General features: G+C 40.4%; 1 protein-coding gene across 2 annotated transcripts in view; it reads left to right on the forward strand.

Moving 5' to 3' along the window:
- TNMD (tenomodulin) overlaps positions 1-12,151 on the forward strand; it is a 51,308-nt gene extending 39,157 nt beyond the window's left edge. For both annotated transcript variants that reach the window (XM_075572817.1, XM_075572818.1), the window contains exons 6-7: positions 1,125-1,294; positions 11,502-12,151. In XM_075572817.1, the coding sequence (XP_075428932.1) occupies positions 1,125-1,294; positions 11,502-11,711 (380 nt within the window). In that variant the 3' untranslated portion in view covers positions 11,712-12,151. The remainder of the gene's footprint in view (positions 1-1,124; positions 1,295-11,501) is intronic.
- The last annotated feature ends 326 nt before the right edge of the window (positions 12,152-12,477 follow it).

Consider the following 12,477-nt stretch of genomic DNA (forward strand, 5'->3'; position numbering starts at 1 on the left):
TAATGGCCCATCGGATTAACACAGCGGGGTCCCTGGCAGTCCCATTCAAACTGAACAGTGTTAATCCGATTGGCCATTAGTCTGTCTGCAGAATTGTCACAAATGTTGCAGCATTATTCGGAGATTGCCCCAGATTTTCCAAAGCAAGGGTTCGGATACTCGTAGCTGCATCTGTACGTTGCCTTCTTTCAAAATCAACTTCAGGCACTTGTTAGAGGAGCAGCGACTCTGTGTCAGCCTTGCTAATCATTTCTTCTCCAATCACTATTTTTACAGGAACTGCAGTGTAAATATTCTACTTACTGTCCTAGATCAATTACATGGGAACACTTGTTCAAATGATGGTGATGTTTCATCAGAGTAACCTCTGCACATGGGCACAAGGAAGATTGTACTGGAAACTGATTAAAAAGGTTCATCTAATAAAAAAAAAAATAATAATAGCATGTTCTTGTATAGCGCTGCTAGTTTTACATAGCGCTTTACAGAGACATTTTGCAGGCACAGGTCACTGCCCCGTGGAGCTTACAATCTATGTGTTTGGTGCCTGAGGCACAGGGAGATAAAGTGACTTGCCCAAGGTCACAAGGAGCCGACACCAGGTATTGAACCTGCTTCAAACTCCATGCCAGCCAGTGTCTTTACTCACTGAACCGCTCCTATAATTTATGTTTTACATGTAGGCCCATATTTACAAAGTAGTATTATTCCATAAGATGTTCCAGTGATGTATGATGTCTTATGGAATAGCTCTGCATAGTAAATGTGAGCCATATGAGTTAATGTCATTTATGTTTCAAAAAGTACATTAAACAGTATTCAATTTCCTATTTTGATTAAGCCAATTCAACAGTTTCCTTCATTTAGACGAAGATCTGCCTCATAACATTGCCTTCTTCCCACAAGGAGAGAACTCAGTGGCTCATCCAGTCTTTAATAAATGATTTGTTAACTCGTGTCTGTCAATGTTTCAGTCGCACCTTCATCAGGGCAGATCACATCTAGCTTGTGAGCTTCGAGGACTCTATCCAGGAGCAGTGCAGGGCTGGTCATATCAATAAATGGTGATTCCTTCCACAATAGCAATTTGTGAACATAAGAAAGATACTTTCTTCTTTTCTCAGCTCCTGAATTCCAAGATTTTGAAGATGGGGAAGATGATGTTTCAATTTCGGCAAATAAAGTCGTTTGGCCCCAGGAGCAAAGAGATGAAAAAATGGGTGTCCGTGTAATGTCTGGAAACAAGCGTCAGGCTCGAGATCTGACTGAGGAAGACCTGCCTGTTAATGACTATGTAAGCAGAAAGTCTTACCTTGACATCAGTTATCAAACGTATCATACATATTGTTATGTAAAAAGGTATCAGTTATCAAAGCTTTCAATGTGAATTGTCATATGGAATATATAATTATTTCTTGCATGTGATATGAGGAACAGGCATTGCATTGAGTGAATTTAACCCCACAACAGCAAAGTGTTATAATTCCCCATGATTTATTATCATTTATATACATTGGTACAGGGGCGATTGTACTTACCTGCTGGCCCGGATGATTACTTGAAGAGCAGCGCTCCTCCTGCAGCATCGTGGCATCATGTGATGTCGCAGCATCACGGCAACGCATCATCATGTGATGTCGCGGTGTCATGGCAACACGTCGTCATGTGATGTTGCGGCGTCATTTGACATTGGGTCGCAATAACAATGCGACGCTGCTGAAGGAGGGCCACTCTTGAGAAGGTAAGACTCCCTCTCACACGCTTACCTACCTACCTAGCAATCCTACTGGTTCAGGGATTCAACAGCTCCCTCCTCCGGTCAGGCGGAAGTTGGATCCCGACAGGAGGAGGGAGAGTATTGTAGGTGGCCAGGAAACTGTGGAGTTGCTGCCTCGATCCCCTGATTCAACCATGTATTTGTACCATTTGGAATGTCCAACAAAGACGCCATTTTTTGTTTCTTATATCCTCTACGTTTTTTCTGGACTCCTCTTCCACTAACTACAGTGCTCACCTTCTTTCACTGGTGTTTTACATTGTGCCAGTTCGGTCAGAGAGCATGATGCTAATGTTATGGGATATGCTATTTATTCACTTCTGTATGTTATGTGCATTGTTTGCTTCGAATGAAGTCCATCAGCCATGTTTGATGAATGAGTCATCTTGTCTCTAGAATAGAAGATTTAATTTTTTATTATGCAAAGTATGGCTGTTTTTTATGTTTATTCTCTAGTATGCCAAGGTGGAACGGCTTTAACTCCTTGGCATTCATGGGGTGTTACACTAGATTACAGTTAGGGCTATTTGGATGTCATGTCAACTCCTTGTATGCAATAAAAGCCAGCAAGGCATAGGCTGGCTAATGAGGGATTCAATCTTTAATTAATTGTATCGCCTTAACTCTTTGGCATATAATGGGTACGTTAGATTTGCGTCAGATATGCTAGCCTGTTGGGAATTTATATACAGACTCTTAACTTCATGCTTAATGATGTAATCACCATGTAAATGGTTACAACTGTTGTCCTTAAATAGAGTATCTCATAAAATGCCAATAGATATTTGTGATGGCTGAAAAATAAAGGTAAGAATCACTATAGGAAGCAAAGACTGATGAACACAGAAACCTAAGAAGAAATGAGACATCTCCGGACGGCTATATGTATATACATATATATTCTGTATATATGAGCCAACGTTATCACAACAGCTGGTACGCTGCAGGCAGACATACACAACACACCAGTGGGGAAAGCGGCAATTGTGCTGTATCAGCCGGGCATAAGAAATGGGGCGTGCCTATCATGCTATTTCCCCTGCAGAACCCAGTCAGCTACATCATCACAGGAAGTACACAACAGGAAGTGCACAACAGGAAGTGCACAACAGGAAGTAGTACACTATTCGCTATAAATTGAGGCAAATACACACACTACCAAATGGGAAGGTGCAATCAAAGCAGATATACAAATCATAAAGCACCAAGACACATTTCGAGATATATATATATATAGTTCTTAGTTATTGTCATTTTTACAGTGCCCTTTGAGACCTTTCTCAAGACAGAGTCCCAATGGGAAGCGAAATGTCAAAAATAAATATAATGCACTTGGTAATTTCTGGCTGCCGGTTATTTTGGGGAACTATAGCCTCGTAAAAAGTAAACGTTTATAAATCCCATTCCAAATCATTTAGAATTGTGCTTCTAAGTTTCTTGCAAAATAATAGAAGTATAAGTGACATGTAAAGAATAAACCGTGCTGATTTCTCTTTACTTTTTTTATTTATACACTTGAGTGGTAAAGATGTAAACCAGAAACGAAACAATAACTTTATTTCATAGTGCCAGCTCAGCACGTCCCATATTGGAACATTGTGTTATTTTATTTCAATTTGCTGCTTTAACAGTGTGTAAAGAGAATAACATTAAAACAGTGCATATGTCTCCTTACATCTGAGGCAGCGGTGCTGTGCTACAGTAGTTTGAATAAAGAACCCCCGCGAGTTTGATACAGCTGCGGAAAACAGACGTTTTGTGTACATCCGTGTAAATAATGCATGCAAAGCTCTTAATAGTCTTATGGAAAAGATCTGACATACACCTTTTGAGTTGCAACATCTAAGAGACTGCTAACAGGACTGATTTGCAATCTGGATAATTAGGAGCCCGATACTGAGTTATAAATGGATTATAAAGGAAAAGTGAATAATGAATAAATGCAGCCAGGCTGTACATTTTAAAAGATAGATGACAAAAAGCTAAGGCTTTAATGTTAGTATAAGTAACTGTCAAAGGATTGACTTTGATAAGCCTTTATCTCTTTACATGATAAAATATGAGGTGTAAAGAAGAGAAATAAATCAAAAGTTATGTATGCATCTTCCAATTCATCCCTCAGCAGCTACTGTGTATACAGATGGGTCATCAATATTCATTATACACAGTATATGACACATTGAGATACAGCTTCAGTTTATATTATATATATATATATATATCTATACCAGAATGCAGGTTTAGTCATTCTAGCAGATGTTCCAGCTAATAGAAATATATATTAATATTGCCCCATTATTTATGAAAATCCTAAATCGGATCTATCTTTTTATCCATACCTTGTTTTCCTTTTATTGAGAAGGGGTACGAATGTTCAGATGAAGGTATTTGTATAGTGTGTATCTTACAATAATTCTGAGCAGACAAATCATTAAGTTGTTATGAGGGTGTGTGTAGCCGTTATTAGAGCAGGGGTGGGCAACTCTAGTCCTCAAGGGTCACCAACAGGTCAGGTTTCAGGATATCCCTGCTTCAACACAGGTGGCTCAATCAGTGGCTCAGTCAATGACCTGTGCTGGAGCAGGGATATCCCTTATGCCTGGCCTGTTGGTGGCCTTGAGGACTGGAGTTGCCCACCCCTATATTAGAGTGTATAGTTGGTTTACACAAGATAACAATCTAAGGCAAATGATGTAGAGAAGGAATGGCAGAGGGAATAGGAAATAAACAGACAGGGCAATAAATGGATGAAAGGGTATAGCGAGAAAGCATATATACAGATGTAGCAACTCAGCTTGTTACTAGTCACCGCAATTTGTCCATTATGGGCCTTTTTCTAAGTCTCCAAAAGTGGCTGTGAGGGATGTTTTTTGATCCAAAATCCTGAGTCTATGGGAATGTTTGTGCAAAAATTGCTCAATCAGATGCTTGGCAGATATAGAATGGCCCCCTGTGTCAGGTACCCAGTCTCCCATAGTTGTAAGTACAGTACTAAAACCTTTAGACAGGGCACAGCACAGAACAGCCACTAGGGTAGGACTGGCCTGCCAGGGAACCTGGGAAATCCTAGGTAGGCCCAAAGCCCTTGTTCTCCCCCCGGACTGAAAGTCAGAGTCCCGACTTCCTCCCCCCACCTTTTATCCCCATTTGCAGGGCTTGAGGACCACACGTTGGCAGTAATGGGAAGGTTGCTGGGAGCCCTACAATCTCATTCCCTGGCAGGCCCTAGTTGTCTCAGTCCAACACCATCACCCACTATTCACCTCCATATGTGCCCAAACAATTGTAGTATATTATGGACTTTCTCTTCATGAATAGATCTTCTCTTTTGAAGCTATTAATGTTCGAGTACATTCACTACAGTGCAATAGTCATAACGGACATAATGTTACCCCCATCAATGCATTGTAAAGAGGTTACTAAACGATAAGGGCTCTCTCTCTTTAATGAATATACTTTAGCCTCCTTGTGGAGTGAATGAAATATAGATTAGCATGACACACTTTGAAAATGCTTTTAACTAGTAAATTACCAGTGGCACTGAACAGTTTAATAATAGTCAGAATCTTGACAAGTATCTTTGCTAAAGAGAATTTTGCCCCTTTTCATTCACAGTAGAGGCAACGTTTATTCTAACATTTGCCGTAAACTAGCCGGGTTACATTCTGGGTATGTGCTGGGTATGTGCTGGGTATGTGCTGGGTATGTGCTGGGTATGTTCTGGGCTAGTTTGAGGCACGTTTAAGGCATTTCTGCATTGACTAACGACCCATAGGATTAACACACCAGGGATCCCTGGCAGTCCAATTCAGTTTGAATGGGACTGCCAGGGACCCCCGCTGTTAATCTGATAGGCCATTAATCAATGCAGAAATGCTGGGGCTAGTTTAAGGAAAGTTTAAGGCATGTATTCAGAATGTACCTGGGTGTTTCCTGGGTTTTTTGGGGAATTGCCACTGGTTTTTGTTCGAATAAGAGTTGCCTCTACTGTAAACCTCCTTTTTTGGAAAAATGCTGGTGACACAAAGTAAATAGGTAGAGGGAAAGGAAACCTCAGATCTTATCACAGGTAAACCATCGGGCATAGTAACCACAATAGTGACAAAGTACCACGGGTCACTCTGTAAGGTTTTGAGATGTAGCATTATTAGGTTTGTTTCTCTGAATATTTGGGAAACAAATAACATAAAATAACAGGCCCCAGCTGGTCTGAGACACACTGATGACTAGTCATGTCTTTAATGGTCTGTGGACAGGGTGAGGTTTAGTCAATTTTTATGAGCTACCCAAACCTTAATGGAAAGTAAGGAGCTGAGTGCTTGAGTTTCGGTCCTTCACAGTCTACGCTTCAGTTGGTAAGAGTCTCTTTGTTATTGTTTTAAAATACAGAATATACAAAAACACAGTCGTCAGTATTGAAGCACCAACATAAGTGTGATTTAAGGACTTTGGACACATAAGGGGAAAATGAAACTCTATTGAAGTCTAAGGTGCTGATTAATAGGCTTCGAAAAGAGGCTGATTGTCCCAAAATTCATATTCAAGTCAAGGAGGCGTTTCGTGTTCCACCCCTTCAGGGCTTATTGAATTAGCCCCTAAAACCATTGGTTTAAAAAGCATGTCTTTTTTGTGTGTTTATTTTGGCTCATTGCAAATGAACGAATGACAACATGACAAAAGCATCAAGTAGGTTATGTATTCATCTGTTATTAATTGAAAATATCAATAGTAAATCCCTGGTATATTGTAACAAAATGTTATTTTCTGTCACTTTATATTCTGACACCGGCAACATCTGAATGAGAAAATATAGGAGCTGGACTTCGTATTTCAATTGCTGCCTTGTGATTGTTAATGATCTACAAAATAATTTCCAATTAAAGAAGCAATCCCCTCAAAAATCAAAAATCTTTGTAAATAATAACTGAATTGTAATTTATCAGTGGTCCCCCAACCCCTCAGTTCCCAAGATATTTGTATTTTTTAATGTTGGTTTTGGCATCCAAAAAAACTACAAACATGGCTGCCAGGACTACAAACATGGCTCCCAGGACTACAAACATGGCTGCCAGGACTACAAACATGGCTCCCAGGACTACAAACATGGCTGCCAGGACTACAAACATGGCTGCCAGGACTACAAACATGGCTCCCAGGACTACAAACATGGCTGCCAGGACTACAAACATGGCCATGGAGTCACCAATAGAAAGCTGTAATGTCCTCTCCCAATGACGCTGTGGCTTTCATAAGACCCCATGGCCCTTTTGAGTCTTCTAGTTGGCGAACGGCCAGCTCGCCGCTCCTGAACTGGGGGTCACTGGATGTTTGGGGGCCATGGTTAAGGTCCAGAGACGCCCCAGTTCAAGTAGGATAGATGAAGAAATCAAAGTGAGCAGTGGTACTGTTGCTTTAAATATGAGAGTTTTAGAGAGAGGTTATTCCTACCTCCATGACTGAGATTAATCCAATTTTGCAGGTGGGAACTTGAATATGTGGAGAGAGAAAGAGAGAAAACAGTTATTTTAGCCTGCCCTGCCAGCAAACAAAACAAAAGTAATAATCCAGTACAATTGATCAAGATAAAGGAAATATTGCAAATAAGGGGAATGTTTCCTTTGCTTAATCTGGTAACATTATTCTTGCCCACGATTTGCAGCCAGGAGACTTCAGTTTTGTGTGCACCTTCATGGATAAAAGAAAAGATTGGAAAAGATTCATTAGGTAAATTTAGTTGAGGAACTTTGGGCTGTGTGACTGTAGAATGAGGGGCGGGCGGTTCCAGATAACCAAACAGGCGGAGGATTGAAGTGACCGGTTTATTAAAGCAGCAGTTCATGCTGCGTTTTTTTTTTTTTTAATTAATTAATTCCCCCCTCTCCCCCTTTAATACGTGCATCAATACAATAAACACAATGATAAGTAATTATCTAAGTAGCCGATCGATCCGTTCTCCTGTGATCAATGATCGGCAAAGATTCTGGCTCGGGGGTTCAATAAATGTCTTTTAGTGCAGCAAAAGAGGATCAAAGATGCCAAGTTCTGTGGGGAAGAACAGATCCAGGCAGTCACTAGATACAATTGGTGCACTGCTAGAGAGAGGGCAAGGCTCACAAAGGGGTGTGCCAGAGCCTGTTTCAGCAGAGGAAGGGGATGTGACTTTGTAAATGGTTGCTATAGAAACCAAAAATGCTCATTAGAATTCTAATACGTTAAAATTGTCATTTTTGAGTTGTTTAAAAAAAATGCTACAAATATTTTCTCATAGTACAGAACTGATTTTTTTTTTTTTTTTAAACACGTGGGATATTGCTTGGTCTGAAGCTTTAATGGGTTATAGGACGTACCTATCCACAATCCAGGGCTACAACGGTGTAATAATTAGGAAATCTATTCAACAGCCTTAGTGTACAAACAGATTAAAATACAAGGAATTAAGAGGACATATTAATACATTAAGAGAATAAAGGCAATTATCATAAAATGTAATACACTCTAGGAAGAAAGCTTGTAGTCTAGACCAGTGGTTCTCAACTCCAGCCCTCAAGCCCCCCAACAGGTCAGGTTTTCAGAATATCCCTGCTTCTGAACAGGTGGCTCAAACTGTCCCTGTTTCAGCACAGGTGGCTCAATCAGAGGCTCAGTCTCTGACTGAGCTTCTCATTGAGCCACCTGTGCTGAAGCTGGGATATATCCTGAAAACCTGACCTGTTTGGGGGGTCTTGAGGACTGGAGTTCGGCACCCCTGGTCGAGATAAAAATGTAAGGGGACTTTAAGAGACATTAGGTCCGTGTATTATATTCATTGTACATGACAGATAAGTGTATAAGGCCTTTGATGAGAGGGCAGTACAATATCACTTCTTCCGGGCTAATGAATTGCTTCTCTGGGTTTTCACACGATAAAGATGAAGATCGGCATTGTGGGTAGTTAACGAACACTGATTAGAAGTTTCAGAGATTTAGGACTGCAAGTGAACAGATCTTTAGGTGTAATAGAGACAAATGAGATTGGGGAAGAGAGGTACAGTACTGCAGGCAGAAAGAATAACAAGTTCATTTGAACTGACAAATCAGGCGGGGAGGATACAAGAATGTATGCAAAATGTAACAGGACGCCAATTACTTCATTTGAGCAGAATAACCTAATTAACTAGGATAGAGTTATTTGATTTGCTCATTGTTGTAAATGTTAAAAGCTGTTTCTGTAAAGACACTCTGCACATCTGTAATGTTCTGCGATTCCCGGTCTGTTCACCCCTGGATGAGTTCTGCAACACGTCCTTGTGCAAGGCATCGCCAGCATCACCAAACACTCAAACACTTCCCATATAATCCCTTTTCTATCAGTTACTGGTGAAGATCTTCACAGCGCTTGAAATTAGCAAAACATGCAAAATTATTTTTAAATAAATCAGTTCTGTAGTATTAGATAATACTGTCTGCATGTTTTCCCCCTCGTAATGCTATATTTAATCATTTTTTTTTACGTGCTGATCATCCTTTGGTTGCTACAGCAGCCATTGAGAAGGTCACATCACTTCCTCTTTTGAAACAAGCTCACACACACATTTTTTTTAAAGCTCTGCCCTTTGGCAACAAAGTATTACAAACAGATCATTTGCAGAATTCCAAACAGCAAACTGTCTATTAGGCCTTGATTATAGTAGGTCCGGCTTGTTGTGCGCGCCCTCGTGACATCAAATCGCAGGCTCGAGGCATTGGGAGGCGACAGGGAGGCATGGTGGAGGCGTGGCCATGACATCACATGAGCGGTTCGCCCTCATTGGCTGAACCGCTCACGTGACGCGGTCGTTGCGCGGCAATTTCAGGTGCCTGCTTTAAATTTGCGTGCTTGGACGAGTGGTACGACGGTCACACTACGTGCACGCACAATTGGAAACATTCATTTGTTTTTGCTGTGCGCAGCATCACGTGCACGTGTGCCGCAATTGTAATCACGGTCTTCCAGTACTCGGAAAGCTGTAACAATAATGTGTGACTCTTAGTAATGTAATGTTACATTCAGCTGTGGCATTTCAATCGATCGGCTGCATCTAGGTAGTTTTTAGGGGTTTTAATGGTTAGAGTAGGGGGTTAACGTTAGGTGTTTCAGTGGTTAGGATATGAGGGTAACTTAAGAGGTTTTTAGGGTGTGCAGTAGCGTTAGTATTAGGGGGCGTTAGGGTAAGCGCTAAGGTTAGGGACTTACCTTAGCGGTGAAATGGCCGGCAGTGGTGTCCCGGCGGCGAGATGAGTTACGGCCAAGCTCCGGTGTTCATTTGGTCGCGGTAAAACGCCCAGAGGTCTAAGACCGCGCTGCATATAGTAATAAAAAAAAAAACGTGAAACCAGGACTGCTTCTTTAGCACACTACATGGCGCTTTGGCATTTGAGGCATACTGTATGTACCGAGTCTGTCCCTGCTGTGGTATCTTCTGTGGTCTCCGCTCCTCTCTGTGCTCCTAATGAGCCATTAACGGCTGCCAATTACAGATGCAAATGAGAAATGGGTATTACTGTATCTGAAGCCAAAATATGCCACATTTAGATGTTCCAAAAATAAATCATTTTTAGTAAATAATTATCTCTCGCCCATTAACAGTGATCAGAAATTTTGGGGATTTCTTACAGGGGAAGAAAAAAAATCAGATCAAATGCGCTGTGTTTTAAAGCAATTATTCCCAAGCAATTCCTTAAAGGACTTTTAACATTACACTTACTGTACGTTAAGTTGTTTATTCTCAGTCATTTCTATGATCACAGATAATAGCTTTTTTACCATGCCAGTAGTAAGGCTAATGACCTTAAGCAATATCTGTGCTAACATTATTCCCAATATATTAAGCTGACCTGTGTGCTCAGTCATATAGCAATATAACTGTGGATATTACGGTCCATAGTGTTTATTGGTAACGCAGATATATACAGTAATATCGCACAAAACATGGCATCTTTTTTATACTTACAAATTATTTTACCAGCTATCATTAGACATACAGTATATGTACACCAAAGACTGAAATAACGTCTTACTATAATTTACAACCACCCATTAAATAAGGTACGGGGGTTAAAATAGTGCCAAATCTCTCCACCATACAGTAAATAAAAATACCACTTGTGAGCACATTCACATGTCTCCGACAGGTCTGCAGCCCTGTCTTACCCCGTTATCTCTTAGCATACAGTGCTTCCACTGCAGCCAGGGATTCTGGGTAATGACATGCATGAACACCCAGTGTCACCTTTTGCTTCTAATCCATTTTAACATGGAGCCCTATAAGCTTATACCTGCCGCATTACACAGCTTTTCAGCACATAATAATTTATGAACATAAGAGATGGTTTGAGTGGTATTTGGTGACCACTCAAGTAAAATCCTCCAGAACCAACGATGGAAGGTTGCGTTTGGTACGGTGAAATGTTGACTCTGAAAACTTCCTTATCCTATATGTCCGCCATACAACTGCATTATCTCTCAACAACAGAGGATATCGTCCAATATAAAAGTGTACCACACAAGTTATCAAGTGATGTCAGCTACCTGCCATTACTTTTTCTCAGCCAACTGGCCTTCAGCAGTGAGTCACTGTTGGAGAAGTCGCATGCACAATGCAGTGTCTAGGATTAAGTATCGGGGAAAGAGTTCCATAATATATGCTGCCGTTTAGGAGAAAAGCAGTTTCACCATTAACGTGCCTGTTTTTTTTTTGTGTCCTAGAGAGAAGTCGGACTTGAATTCAACCCCATGTGGGATCACCGAGGTTTCTGCTGCCACCATTGCCGACGTGGTCAACGATATTGTCAACGCGTTTGTGAGCCTCTGCTGGGATTTTACCCGTATCCCTATTGCTATGAATCAGGACGTGTCATCTGTAGGATTATTATGCCATGCAATTGGTGGGTGGCACGGATGTTGGGTCGTGTGTAGAACGTTGGAAGGCATTTAACATCGGGGGGAACAAAGTTATAATCTTTCGAGTCATTTGCCTCGAAACAGCAAAAGGGTTACATACAATCATTTAGCACCTTCCTAGAACACGGGTGGCCAAATCCAGTCCTGAATACCCACAAGCATGTCAGGTTTTCAGGATATTCATGCTTCAGCCCAGGGGGCTCAATCAGTAGCTCAGTCAAAGACTGAAGACTGAAAGATGTTGATGGCTCTTGAAGACTGGAGTTGGCCGCCCTTGTGCTAGAACATGTAATAATATACATTTTTAAATATTTTTTTATAATATAATATTTGTATAAATAATCCAAGTAATCAATATATAAAAAGTAAGCTAAACATCTGATATTTCCTATTAATGAATTGATGCAGTGTGTATTCAGAAAGACACCACAATATATTTTATTATACACAACAAATCATTACTGTGTCATTTTGCTTCTTCAAGAAACATTCAAGTGGCCAGAAACTTTGATCTATTGCAGTCTCCACATCAATCGGACTACTGATTCCATGCTCTTCGTCAGTAATTTAGGGCAGGAAAAATATATATAATGCAAGTACAGATGTAGTCTTGTTACATCTGTACTTGCATTATATATATATATATATATATATATATATATATATAATATATATATATATATATATATATATATTCAACCCTAAATTGTATTGTTCCATATGACACCACTTATATAACTATATCGCATATTTAGCATTATTGATGTGGCATCCATCGTAT

The sequence above is a fragment of the Ascaphus truei genome, chromosome 16 (assembly GCF_040206685.1).
Source record: "Ascaphus truei isolate aAscTru1 chromosome 16, aAscTru1.hap1, whole genome shotgun sequence".
Classification (NCBI taxonomy): domain Eukaryota; kingdom Metazoa; phylum Chordata; class Amphibia; order Anura; family Ascaphidae; genus Ascaphus; species Ascaphus truei.